Source organism: Balaenoptera ricei, chromosome 4, assembly GCF_028023285.1.
Source record: "Balaenoptera ricei isolate mBalRic1 chromosome 4, mBalRic1.hap2, whole genome shotgun sequence".
Lineage (NCBI taxonomy): Eukaryota > Metazoa > Chordata > Mammalia > Artiodactyla > Balaenopteridae > Balaenoptera > Balaenoptera ricei.
In genome coordinates this window covers 7,659,086-7,673,738 of record NC_082642.1, presented here as the reverse complement: position 1 = coordinate 7,673,738, position 14,653 = coordinate 7,659,086, and the positions used below count along the sequence as shown (strand labels likewise).

Genomic DNA, 14,653 nt, shown 5'->3' with positions numbered 1-14,653 from the left:
AATTGCAAAACAATTATAAAAAAAATAAAAGAAATTAAGATTCATTAGGGGTTCTTAAATAAATTTATAATCATACATTAATCCCCATAGTATGTCATGTAAAAATATTTTAATTTTAACATACCATGAAATTTTTGTGTTTTTTTTTTTTTTTTAGTGTTTATGAGTGTTATATGATTGTAATTTGTGCTATTAAATATTATAATCCTGTATGTATTTCTTTATCACTAACTTGGATTTTATATTCTTTTTCTAGCAAAAAATGGCCCCATTTATGATGTAGTTTGGAATTCTAGTTCTACTGAGTTTTGTGCTGTTTATGGTTTCATGCCTGCCAAAGCAACAATTTTCAACTTGAAGTGTGATCCTGTGTTTGACTTCGGAACTGGCCCTCGTAATGCAGCCTACTACAGCCCTCATGGACATATATTAGTACTAGCTGGATTTGGAAATCTGAGGGGGCAAATGGAAGTGTGGGATGTTAAAAACTACAAACTTATTTCTAAACCGGTGGCCTCTGATTCTACATATTTTGCTTGGTGCCCAGATGGTGAGCATATTTTAACAGCCACGTGTGCTCCCAGGTTACGTGTTAATAATGGGTACAAGATTTGGCATTATACTGGCGCTGTCTTGCACAAGTATGATGTACCATCAACTGCAGAATTATGGCAGGTTTCTTGGCAGCCATTCTTAGATGGAATATTTCCAGAAAAAGCAATAACTTACCAAGCAGTTTCAAGTGATGTACCTAGTGAAGAACCTAAAGTTGCAACAGCTTATAGACCCCCAGCTTTAAGAAATAAACCAGTCACCAATTCCAAACTGGTAAGTAAAATTTTACTACTTTGGTAGGAAAAGGTTTTTCAGTGTGTAGAGTTCCCTAGATCCTTTTCTTATGCATGTTCTTGTGTTACTTAGTATCTGATTAGGAGATATAAACTCTAGGGTAGAAATTGTGGAGGACCTGCTGCTGAAGATGGTGAATTGTTGTTTTGGGGTTTTTTGTTTGTTTTTTTGGCCGTGCGATGCGGCTTACGGGATTAGTTCCCTGACCAGGGATTGAACCTGGACCCCCTGTAGTCGAAGCGAGGAGTCCTAACCACTGGACTGACACGGAAGTCCCGGTGAATTATTGTTAAGTTGACAAAGTAATTAATGTAAAATCTCTGGGAAAGATAGCTGGGTGTGACTTACTGGGTGTAGATTGTGGGCTCAAATTCAATTGCCTGTCAGGCTAGGCTGGTAGTGTAAAGCAATGGTGAGTGGGAGAGAATGGTGCAAGGGAGAGAGCATGCCCTCTTTCAAGGCCATAGCAACTACACAGCAGTAGCCCATTGTTTCCACAGGAGATTTTAGGCCCAGTTTGCCAAAAGTTTGATTTTTCAAGACAAGTTGGATGCTTGTATGAAATTTCTCAATTTTTAAAACACTGCTGTTCAAACAAAACACACTTGTTGTCCTTAGGCCATCAGTTCCTGACCTCTGTTGTAAAGTTATGACTGGAGTATTGGTCAGATTCTGATCTGCTTTAAAATGTTAGCATTTCAGAGCTCAGGGGAAAGCATTTATTAATATACTGAGTTTCTGTGATGACGTTAAGCAATAAAGTTGCTCTATAAGAATGAACAATATTATTCATATTAATAGAATGATGACCATACAATAGGTGTAAACTGGGACTGTTCCAAGTAAATGGAAATATATAGTCACTTAATTATTAAGGCACTCAGGGAAGTAGATACTTTTTCAAAGGATAAATATTTCTGTGCCTCCAATGTGCTCCTAACCCTCTGAAAAACAAAAACAAAAGAACAAGCCTTCTTCCTCCACAAAATGTAGCATTTTGACTTCAATGAAATGTTGTTGAAACATTTTTGTTGCATTAAGTTATTTAGTAAAAATACATAAAAACATATAACAAATTAAGCCCTGTTTACTATTTTTGTATTTAGATTTTTTTAAAAAGGATATAATAGTCTTAGGATTTGTTCTGTCTCTTTATTGAAATTTTCCTTACCTGAGATTAAAAAAAAGAAGTGACCTTAATGCATCCTGCTTTCTAAATCTGTGTAAGATAGCACAAGAGGAAGAAGTTCTGAATTAGTGTATATTTTTATTCTCTGACTCATAAAACTAATTTGTTTTGATTGGTGGAAGGAGAAAAATTAATATAGAAAGAATATATTTTGAAAATAGTGAAAAAACACTAGGTAAGAACTTCTTAAAACCAAACTTTTTTTTTTACTCTTTTTTTTTTTTTTTGGCTGTGCCGGGTCTTAGTAGAGGCACGCAGGAACTTTGTTGCAGCATGTGGGGTCTTTCATTGTGGCCTGCAGGCTTCTCTCTAGTTGTGGCGCTTGGGCTCAGTAGTTGCGGCACGCAGGCTTAGTAGTCCCGCGGCATATGGGATCTTTGTTCCGCGACGAGGGATCAAACGTGCGTCCCCTGCATTGGAAGGTGGATTCTTAACCACTGGACCACCAGGGAAGTCCCAAAACCAAACTTTTTTGACATTTAAGATTTCTACTAAATTCTTGCTTTTGTATATAACCTGGTGATTATGTGATCCTGTCACATCATTTTATTTGAAGGAACTATATGCCTGTGAATGAGAAATTTTTGTTTGTATCTAATTCCAGAAAATAGCTAAATGGCAAAGAAAACATTGTCAAGAAATTACTAGAAACAAAGATAGTCTGGTCAATAACTTCACAAAGGAAGAAGGTTACATAGCAGAGGGGAAAAAAGGTGTTTGGATTCCTCCCCCTGAAGAAAAAAATTACTTTTTTTATAAGTAAAAATTCATATATAAATTATACTTAAATATTTCTTGGCTTTCAAAAAAACCCTTCACTTTTATAATGTGTTCATCAAAACAATCTTATAATTGATGTAATTGAAGAAGCAAACTTTATTAATGAGGATGAAATTGTGTACAGTAGACACATAGTACTAAAGCCAGAAAAGCTCATGATCCATAGTAGCTGTGTGGATTTTTTTCATCTAAAATGAAAGTCTGTCAGGGGACTTCCCTGGTGGTGCAGTGGTTAAGAATCCGCCTGCCGGTGCAGGGGACATGGTTTCGATCCCTGGTCCGGGAAGATCCCACATGTTGCAGAGCAACTAAGCCCACACACCACAACTACTGAAACCTGCGCGCGTAGAGCCCGTGCTCCGCAACAAGAGAAGCCACCGCAGTGAGAAGCCCACGTGCAGCAACAAAGACCCAACACAGCTAAAAATAAATAAAATAAATTAAAATAAATAAATAAATAAATAAAATGAAAGTCTTTTGGTGGCTACACGATGCTCATAGTGTGGAAGAGACTTGTAACTCATCCTTTCTTCTTGCATCATTCTTTTTTTTTTTTTTTTTTAAATATGAAGTTCAGTTTGAGTTTTTTTTTTTTAATAAAGTGTATGTCTGTATCATTTTAAAATTTTATTTATTTATTTATTTATTTTTGGCTGTGTTGGGTCTACGTTTCTGTGCGAGGGCTTTCTCTAGTTGTGGCAAGTGGGGGCCACTCTTCATCGCGGTGCGCGGGCCTCTCACTATCACGGCCTCTCTTGTTGCGGAGCACAGGCTCCAGACGCTCAGGCTCAGTAGTTGTGGCTCACGGGCCTAGTTGCTCCGCGGCATGTGGGATCTTCCCAGACCAGGGCTCGAACCCGTGTCCCCTGCATTGGCAGGCAGATTCTCAACCACTGCGCCACCAGGGAAGCCCTTGCATCATTCTTAATTGCTTTCTCTTTTTTTTTAAAATTCTCATGAGTACAAACTTTTTCAGCCAAAGCAAGATACTATAGAAGAACTCACTATTGAAAGAATATAAAACAAATGTTCAAGGATTAGTATATCTTAACTAACATCATGTGCAGTGGGGATCAAAAAAGTGCAAGAGGCTTGCCATGCAAATTTGTCTGTTCTACAAATGTGGGTTCTCATATATTCAGTTGCTTCAAGTAGGGTAGTTCACACACAGAACTTTGATGCCTGCAATAGTTAATGCAGCTGCTAAGATTAAAATCAATTTATGGTTTTTTACTTATTCCTCTATATCTTAAATGTTTGAGCTCTGCCCATTTGATTATAGCACTTATAAGTACATTACAGCTCTGAGATCTAGTACTCAAGAAACTTCAAAAGTGTACACCATGGTGATTTAATACACATTGTGAAAGGTTTCCCCTCATCTGGTTAACATATCCATCACCTCACATATTTATCTTTTTTTTTTTTTTTTTGGTGAGAACATTTGAATTCTACCCTCAGGAAATTTCAGTTATACAATTATACATTACAGTGCTATCAAGTATAGTCACTGTGTTTTACATTAGATCCTTCTTGATCCTGTATGTAATTCTGTTGTTGTTGAATGTGGTTGACAGTTATATAAGTATCTGATGATGAAAATGATTGCCTGTTTTCACAGTATAGTCTGACAAGTCATTTAGTGTTTTAAAACCTCTTCATTATGTTAATTCTGGATTTATAACTATGTAGTTACCCCCTTCTTATTTGATTTATTTTTTTATTGTCTGTTTTAGTTTTTCCATTTGCTTTTATTTTTAATCTTCTAATCTCTGATTTTGCAATATCTAGCAAGTGGCTCTTTGTGCAAAGAAAACAAATGAGGCAACTGTTTCTGTTGGCGGTAGTCAAATCCAAAAGGACCCCAGAAGAAGCTATTGTTAGTATCTAATTTCATAAAAATCATGTGTCAGTGGTAGTACTACGAAAAATTCCATTGTTTAAACAAAAATAAAGTGAATTTTGCTGGCTCTTATATAACTGAAAGATATCATATATCAACTAGTAGGAAGATCCTCATTAAATCCATCTTGACCGTTGAAGTGTGCCTACAACAAGAGTTTTGAAATATCCTTTGCCAGTGAACTTATGATAAATTTGGTAAAGTAAGTTTGTCCTGTACTAGCCAAATTGTATAATTTGTTGTATATGTTTGTAAATACATGGACTCCATTTCAAAGTCATTTATTTTACATTTTCTATAGCATGAGGAGGAACCACCTCAGAATATGAAACCACAACCAGGAAATGAGAAGCCGTTATCAAAAACAGCTCTTAAAAATCAAAGGAAGCATGAGGCTAAGAAAGCTGCAAAGCAGGTACTTGGGGCGCTTATCTTTTCAAACAAAACAAACAAATAAAACCAGTTAAATTAGCTCTGTGCCTTGAAGTTTAAAGAATTGTAGTCCTAAAAACTTGACAGGTTATAAAATGTAGTTGGAGTTAGACTTAAGTAGCCAGAATGTCTCTTTTGTGTTTGCCTATGAATTTCTCAGTAGTCCTTTATATATAATGTGGGACGTAGGAAACTGGAACTGACCTTAAAACCTGAAACCCTCATGGGATTATGTAGTGTGTTACTTGCCACGGACCCTTTTGGAGGAGCCTGTGTGAAGTGGTATAGTTTGCTTTCTTGAAAGCATATGTTTAAGAGAGACCAGAAATTACATGACTCTAAGGCCATTTTGTCACTCAGTTTGTTACTATAGGAAATTGTTCAGCTGGGAATCTAAACACTAGAGTATCCAAACAGTGGAATTGTTCTAAAATAATTTTTTATATGACTTGGTAGTTGAAAAACCACACCAGCATAATAATTGACAAGTAAATTGTCATGGTGTGTGGCTTACGGTGATATTGAGATCTGCTGGGCTGGAAATTTGTGGTTAGTAAAGTCGTGGTAACCACATGTTTGAGACTGAGACAATTCCATCTTCTCTATTAATGCTTGAATTTTGACAGTTCTAGGTTACTTGTGTGTTTTGGTAGGCAGTTACTATTTTAAGGTATAGAATTTCATTATGCAGCCATATTCTGCTAAAATCTGGGCCTAAAAAAATCGATGTGCTCTTTTGTAGTTAAGATAGTTCATCTCCAGAAATGTCTTTAAATAACTCAGGCTTAGGTCATTCCAAGTAAAATGATCTAGTCCATGTATTAGACTTGTGTAAAAAGGAGGACTTGGCCTTTCATCAGAGTGGGTAGGGACCTCTGCTGGCCCCGAATATTACAAACTGGTAGCTAAGATTCCTTTTTTGTTGTTGTTGGTTTTCCAGCTAATAATTACAGGTATAATTGACAAATAAAAATGTTAAAGTGTTCAACGTGATAATATGATATAGGTATACATTGTGAAAGGATTCCTATAATCAAGTTAATTAACACATTCATCACATATTTACTTCTGGAGGATGGAGCACTTAAATTCTACTTTCTTAGCAAATTTCAATTACTGTATTCAGTACAATATAGTATTATCAACTACAGTCACCATGTTATACATGAGATCCTCAGACCTTATTCATCTTATAACTGACGGTTTGTACCCTTTTACCAACCTCTCGCCATTTCTCCCACCACCCCCCAGCTCCTGGCAACCACCATTCTACTCTCTGTTTCTATGAGTTTGACTTTTCTTTTTTTTTAGATTCCACATATAAGTGGTACCATGCAGTATTTCTCTTTCTCTTTCTGGCTTATTTCACTTAGCATAATGCCCTCCAGGTTCATGCGTGTTGTTGCAGATGGTAGAATTTCCTTTTTTTATGACTGGATAATGTTCTACTCTGTGTAAATATGTATGTATGTTTATATATCACATTTTCTATATCCGTTCTTTCGTTGAAGGACACATAGATTGTTTCCATACCTTGGCTATTATAAATAATGTTGCAATGAACATGGGAGTACAGCTATCTCTTTGGGATAATGATTTTTGTTTCCTTTGGATATATACCCAGAAGTGAGATTGCTGGATCACATATTTTTAATTTCTTGAGGAACCGCCATACTGTTTTTTTATAATGACTATAAGATTCCTTCTAACTGAGATTTAAGGGCCTTCAGAAACCCTCTCAACGTAGAATCCTACTTTTATAAGTGATGTTTCTTCCTCTTTATCAGAAGATATTTTTAATATGACCATTGCTGGTACTGAGCTAAGGTCCCTTTGTAATAAAATATTAGTTGCTTATTTTTAAAAAATATTTATTTACTATTTATTTTGGCTGCGCTGGGTCTTAGTTGAGGCACGCGGACTCTTAGTTGTGGCATGCAGACTTCTTAGTTGCGGCATGCATGTGAGATCTAGTTCCCGACCAGGGATCGAACCCAGGCCCCATGAATTGGGAGCCCGAGTCTTACCCACTGGACCACCAGGGAAGTCCCATTAGTTGTTTATTTTTGTGTGTTTTTCTGGTATTTGAGCACATAAAATTTGGGGAGGAGGGTCATAGAATCAGTATGTCTCATTTAGAAAAATTAATATTAAAATAGTCTGACTTCTTTTTCTTTTTACCTACACCGCACGGCATATGGGATCTTAGTTCCCCAACCAGGGAACCCTCTGCCATGGAAGCATGGAATCCTAACCACTGGATCACCAGAGAAGTCTCAATGTGACTTTCTTAAAGATAACTCTGTGGTTCTTTTGAAAAAACAATCAGTGCTATTAATGTAAAACATAATAATTACAAAAACAACCCCCCACACACACCCCACCTCGTACAACCATATAATCACCCACACGTGTTATTTACTAAAGATGATACTACTAATCCATCATTTTGGAGTTATTCTGTGTGTTTTCTCAGTGATGACAAAGAGTTTTCTACTTGCAAGATAATCCTTTCAGTATGTATTTTTCAGACAACTGGCTGGAGTGAGTAAAAGTTATGACTGTGTGATAGAACAAAGGTAAATGATCTATGACAGGATCTCATCCCTGACTGTGAATTAAGGAACCAAAGATAAAGGAGTCAGATGTACATAATCTAACCAAGTACTTTTATAAACTGGTGATGACTTTGTAAGCTTATCAGCTTTACCAAAAATAATTGAAACAAAGAGTTTAATCTTACCATGTACATAACCTTTTTTAGAGAATGACCAGAATTCAAGTATATTAACACAAACATTTTAACTTATTCTTGGTTTTTTAAAATGTGGAGGAAAATCGTCATTTCACTTAACTTTACTTATTTATTTTAAATTTATTTTTATTTTTATTTTTTTGGCTGCGTTGAGTCTTTGTTGCTGTGCGCGGGCTTTCTCTAGTTGTGGCGAGCAGGGGCTACTCTTCGTTGTTGCACAGGCTTCTCATTGCCGTGGCTTCTCTTGTCGCGGAGCACGGGATCTAGGCGCGCGGGCTTCAGTAGTTGTGGCTCATGGGCTTGTTCCACGGCACGTGGGATTTTCCCAGACCAGGGATCGAACCTGTGTCCCCTGCATTGGCAGGCAGATTCTTAACCACTGTTCCACCAGGGAAGTCCCTCACTTAACTTTAATAGTTTTTCATATTTATGACATTTATCTTCCTAGAAAATTCATATTCTCAGCTGATTACAAACAACTAAATTAAAAAAATTTTTATCTGATGTCAAAAGTGAATTTTGATAGGCAAAGTGTGTCTCTTCTCCTTTTATCCACTCTTCTCCTTTAATTTTATATTATGAAAAATACCAAACTGTGTATTATCAGAACTTATAGGCTCCTTAGGAGTGGAAACTAAATAATTTCTTTCTGAATACTCTGTTAAAGTGCTCAGTAATGTTCTCACATAGAAGGTTAGGAATTAATGTTTGTTGATTGTAATGTACAAAATACAACCAACATGACTCTAAAGAGAAAAAAATACTCCAATTCTGCACTCTCTAAAAACTCTCAAGCGGATGTTTTTAGATTTGGAGATCTAGGAGTGATAGCCTGTCCCATGTTCCCCTGGGATGCTTTGGTAGTTCAGAGTATTCCATCCAGAACTCTTAAGAGGTTTTAGAGTCTTGCAGGGTCTGTGTATTCCACTGGGAACTCTATAAGGAAGAAGTAGAAACCCTACCTTTGGTCCAATAAAGAAAGACTTTCATAACTTTTCCCTCCTCTTGTCAAAACTATGTCTTGTCATAATTACAAGGGAGAGTCGGTCTTTTGCTTTTTCATTTATTTAGCATGTACAGTCAAGCTCACATTATGCTGAGGGCACAAGTGAACAAAGAAACCTCAGGTATAGTCTCATGGGAGATAGTACAATGCAGTTACAGTGTTACAGTAAGGAAACATACCATGTGCTGTGCAACTAATCTGGTCTCTTGGGGGGTGGGGGAATTTTCCAGAGGCCTAAAGGATAAGTAGGGTTAGCCAGGTGACCTGAAGGTGTTCTAGGCACAAGGAACAGTACACATGAAGGCCAGGAAATAAGAATATATGGCACCTTAGGGGAAATAAAACTGGTTCAGAATCAGTGGTTACTCGGTGAGAAGGGACGAAGTTAGAAAGGTCATCAGAGATCTGATCACATTGGGAGCAATATACTGCCCCTTTCAGGGAACAGAGTTTTCCATGGCACTTTCTTGCAGAGCTGAATTGATCTGATTATAAATAAATCTCTATGGAACTTACCCTGTAGCATCACCTACTACATGTACTTGATATACATGTAATAGTTTTTGAGGATATCCCAAGAGTGAAACTTCAAACAACTTAATTAGAAAAGCCCTCTCACATTTCTAACCATCCACATAGTGGCACTTCCCAAAATATCCAAAAATTTGGAATGCTTATTTGCTGATACAGAAACCTCCTAGTTTACTCTGGTAAGGTCATTTCATTTATTTCCATTTGTTATTATATTACTAATTACATATTTTATATTACTAACATAATATTTTATCATATTACTAATATAATACTATATTACTAATATACTATTATTTTTTATTTTATAATTATGTTACCTTAATTTTGGGGGGTGGGTGGGCGGCCTACACGTCACAGCATGTGGGATCTTAGTTCCCTGACCAGGGATCAAACCCGTACCCCCTGCATTGGAAGCGCAGAGTCTTAACCATGGGACTGCCAGGGAAGTGTCCCTAACTTTAAATTCTAGATCTAGCAAAGTGTTCCCTATGACAATTATATAGTGAAGACCTTTTGGGTAGCTCATTATACTGTGACTTTTTTTAACACTTCATTGTAATTATCTGTTATGGGACAATATAGCATACTTCATGAGACCAGCAATTCAGATCCTTTCTTTATATAAAATGTGCAAAAGATAAAATCATATATTGGTTTCTGAATTTTATGTACCAAGGCTATGTTTGTTGAAATACTTTAATGATTTCATTTTAGAAAACTGAATTTTTGAAAATATTTCCTATAGGAAGCAAGAAGTGATAAGAGTCCAGATACGGCACCTACCCCTGCCCCACAGAGCACACCACGAAATACTGTCTCTCAGTCAACTTCTGGAGACCCTGAGATAGACAGAAAAATCAAGAACCTAAAGAAGGTGGGAGGCTTAAGTGAAAAGCACATGTGTTTACTGAAAGAATACATGAGAATTATACAAAGAAAGTAATGCTTAGATGCCTAAAGACAGGCATCCGAGAGGTTTGTAGCCGTCCTCATTGTTGCTTTTTCACCATGAAATACTGTAACTTAGGAATGGCACCCATTTTAGTTCTGTTCACAGTTGTCTAAAGGATATTAGTCTTTATTATTGATTTTTGGAGTAATAAGAAATAATGTACATTTGAACACTTTTATACTCACTTTTTCATTAGACACTTGTGAGACAGGTAAGAGCAGATATTTATCCCATTTTTAAAGATGAAGAAAGAGAAACGAAAGTAAGTTTATTAACGTCAAATTGCAACCAGTTTGTGATGGTGGCCTTGGAGGTAAAATCCAGGTTTCTAGAGCCCTTCCCAGGCTACATTATGGAGTTTCTCTTAAAGCCAAAGACATCGTCCAGGTACAATAAGGTTCTGAAATAAATGGTGAAAATGGTGATATATTTAAATACATATACATGTACATGTATACACATAGATGTACATATATGATAATATTAATTAAAATCTTGAAAAATACTTTGCTAAATTCCATGTTCTTAACATACCCAATTTTACATTTAATTTTAAAAAGTAGTTTACCTTAGCATTTTAGCAGTCTGTTCCTGATACAAATGTAAGATAATTGATTTTCCTTATTCAGGTTTCACATTTATATGATTGAATTGTTAATAAGAAAATTTGCATTCTAAAATTACTTATTCTTCCTTTTGACTCATAATATATTTGATGTTTGCAGAAACTGAAAGCAATCGAACAACTGAAAGAACAAGCAGCAACTGGAAAACAGCTAGAAAAAAATCAGGTCTTTTCTGCATTTTTCACTGGGGCTCACAGTCACTACCACCCTTCCCCTTTTTATTATACGCAATTATTCAATCAGGTAAAAGAGCATATCGATTTTAAAACTTCTTTTGAAAACCATATGCCAGTTTTTTTTTTTTTAACATTTTTAGTCTTAAATAGGCAAGGATAGGGGAAGACATGATGTGGATCGTGGTGAATGAGGAAGTCACTATTTCCTCTGAGGCATACTAATGCCATTGCTGCTGAAAATAAAGGCAGTTTATATTATGTTAGACAAATAGAAGATTCTCTTCTTTCCTGTGTCTCAGGTCGCACTGTCCTGTTTGGCCCTTTCCCTCCTTCTTTCCTCAACACTTTGAAGCCCAGGTGTAGAATGGAAGATTTATTAGACCTAAAGATGCATGCAGTAAGACAGCTCTGTTTTTTGCCCCCTTAATTCATACCAAATAACAAATTAGAAGTTGTTTCTAATCTGTATTTTTAAATCTATGTTTACCAGTAGATCTGGTAAAGTCTCAGAAATATTCTTTCTCTAAATTTTTTCTCTTTTTGCTATATGGCTATAGATCCAATAATTATTTTATTTCCTATTTAATAACTTCATTGTTTTAAACTTTTCTAGTTGGCAAAAATTCAGAAAGAGAAAGCCCTTCTCCAGGAGCTGGAAGATTTGGAACTGGGTATTTAAAGATTCAAAGAAAGCAAGTTGGTTACCAGAAATCAGTGCAAACATATTTTCTGTTAAACCCATTGGTGTACATGGAATATTCATATGCCCACATTTAATGTTCACTTATAATTTTAACCATTTATCCAAGATTCTGCATATGTGTGGAATTATTTAATAATGTCTGTTACATTGATTTTTACCTCCTGCATCCTATATCATGTCAACACATGATATAGAAAAGAGACATATGATTTTTTTTTAAGCTAAGCTTGACAGATTGAAAGACCAATGTCATTGTTTTTTAGTAGGGGACAGTATTTACCATATAAATGAATAAAGACGTTTTAAATTTGATCATTGTTGACTTTGTTATAAGTTCCTCAATTAACAGATCCTTTATTAATTTACAAGGCAAGTTTGGGAAATATTTCCTTTGAATGTATAATGTGACTGTCTTGATCCTAAACACTATGTTATCAAATGTTAAAGAAACGCCTTAAAATCAGGTTGTACTGAATATATTAAATTGTTGGGACTTCCCTGATGACGCAGTGGTTAAGAATCCGCCTGCCAATGCAGGGGACACGGGTTTGATCCCTGGTCCAGAAGATACCACATGCTGCGGAGCAACTAAGCCCATGCACCACAACTACTGAGCCTGCACTCTAGAGCCTGAGCGCCACAACTCCTGAAACCCACGTGCCCAGAGCCTGTGTTCCTTATCAATAGAAGCACACCGCAACAAAGAGTAGCCCCTGCTCGCTGCAACTAGAGAAAGCCCACGCACAGCAATGAAGACCCAATGCGCCCAAAAATAAATAAATTAATTTAAAAAAATAAGATAAATATATTAAATTGTTTATATTATTTGTAGTATTTGAAGTAAAGTTTTTCTGACTAGTTCTAAAAAGTAAATATAGACTAAAAATAGACATTTTTTTGATATTTTATTATTTTTTGATATTTCAAATAATAAACCTGATCATTTAATGATGAGGTAAATATTTTCTAAACATGAACTGTGATCATTTTGCTATAGTCATCTTGATTGTTTTGATTCACTCATATGAAGAATAAAAGATGTACTGATAATCCAAGACACTCAGCTATCAAAACTAATTTCTATTTGGTTTTAGAATCTATTACTGTTAATTTTTTTCATCTGATTTACATTTGAAGTTATTTTTATTTCATTTGCATTGTTACAGGTTTTCATTACCTAGAGCTAGTATTTAAACTAAGTAAAAGAAAAGAATCTAGGAATACTTTGAGGGATATACACAAACAGATAACTGAGTTTACTGATGCCCCAAAGCTGCAAATAAGATTTGGTAAAGACCTAATGCATTAAAATTTGAGTGGCATTTTAAATGTTTTGTGTGTGAAGTGAGTGTGGACATACACACACTCATGTACATATAATTGCTTTCAACATTAATTTATTTCTGATAATAGAAACTTAAGCTTTTTTAAAGTAATATATTGCTTTTATAATATATTTAAAAATTGTTTTTCTAATAAAATGTTAAATAATTCATCCTGAGACAGTATAATGTTTTTTGGCCTGGCAGCCTAACAATTTTTTTTAATTTTAAATTTTAAAAATGAATTACCAGTTTACACAGTTTACAGCAAATATATTAATCATTTTTAAAATGTTAACTTAAGGGAATTCCCTGGCGGTCTAGTGGTTAGGACTCCACACTTCCACTGCAGGGGAATGGATTGGATTGGTCTGGGAACTAAGATCGCATATGCCCCGTGGCCAAAAAAAATTAAAAATAAAATAAAATGTTTATTTTAGAGGTAGTATCATTGAACCTTTTGTTTTAGTCAGATGCTTTTTAATTGCTCCAAGGTGACTGTTCTGACCAAAATTAGATTGCTTGGACTCTTTTTTAGAATTGTCTTTATTTGTGTAATCATTTAATCCATTTAATTTTTTCCAAAGAAATGTTTTATTTCTGAGCACATATCAATATAAAAAATCACTGGGCTTCCCTGGTGGCACAGTGGTTGAGAATCTGCCTGCCAACGCAGGGGACACGGGTTCGAGCCCTGGTCTGGGAAGATCCTACATGCTGCGGAGCAACTAGGCCCGTGAGCCACAACTACTGAGCCTGCGCGTCTGGAGCTTGTGCTCTGCAACAAGAGAGGCCGCGACAGTGAGAGGCCCGCGCACCGCGATGAAGAGTGGCCCCCGCTCGCCGCAACTGGAGAAAGCCCTCGCACAGAAACGAAGACCCAACACAGGCAAAAATTAAATAAATAAAAATTTTTAAAAAAGACCAAATTTTCCATTGGCACTCCCAATACTCTTCGCAAATCATCCAAAGCCCAGATGCTATAATAATCTTCCTAACACCCTCTTCCTGAGACTCCCCTTGATTCCCTGTGGTGTGTGTTCCCTTTGCTGCAATGAATAATAAATGAAACTTTTTCAATTCCTGGTGTGATCTTGACCTTAAAGGCTTTGTTTGATGGGATCTAAAAGACATAACAACCAATGGCAATGGATTACTTTTTATTTTGGTCCAGATTTTGAAATGGAACAGGACCCTGTGGGGCTCTCCCGGGTACAAATCCTGTCTGTGTCTCTGGTTTCTTGTTTGTGGGAAGTAGGCTTCATTCAGCCTCCTTGACCTTCGGGCAGATTCAAACAGTTGCTAATCAGGGAAGGGAGGGAATGCAGAAACAAGGGAGGAGCAGTCAAGAAACAATAGTGCAGCCCTGGGGAATATACATAACAATATCTTTGAGTTCTTCTGCAGGAACTAAGGCCCCTACCCT

At 36.1% G+C, this 14,653-nt stretch overlaps 1 protein-coding gene across 2 annotated transcripts in view; it reads left to right on the top strand.

Moving 5' to 3' along the window:
- The window catches only part of EIF2A (eukaryotic translation initiation factor 2A), a 40,349-nt gene extending 26,042 nt beyond the window's left edge, over positions 1 to 14,307 (top strand). Inside the window, exons 10-14 of one of the 2 annotated variants that reach the window (XR_009502813.1) lie at positions 257 to 828; positions 5,023 to 5,136; positions 10,194 to 10,322; positions 11,126 to 11,599; positions 11,816 to 11,903. Coding sequence is in view for 1 of the 2 variants with exons in the window: in XM_059920106.1 (XP_059776089.1) it covers positions 257 to 828; positions 5,023 to 5,136; positions 10,194 to 10,322; positions 11,126 to 11,191; positions 11,816 to 11,881 (947 nt within the window). In the remaining variant the exon portion in view is untranslated. Of the gene's footprint in view, positions 1 to 256; positions 829 to 5,022; positions 5,137 to 10,193; positions 10,323 to 11,125; positions 11,600 to 11,815 lie in introns of both variants that reach the window. The other variant, XM_059920106.1, reaches the window with a different exon arrangement.
- Positions 14,308 to 14,653: the final 346 nt, after the last annotated feature.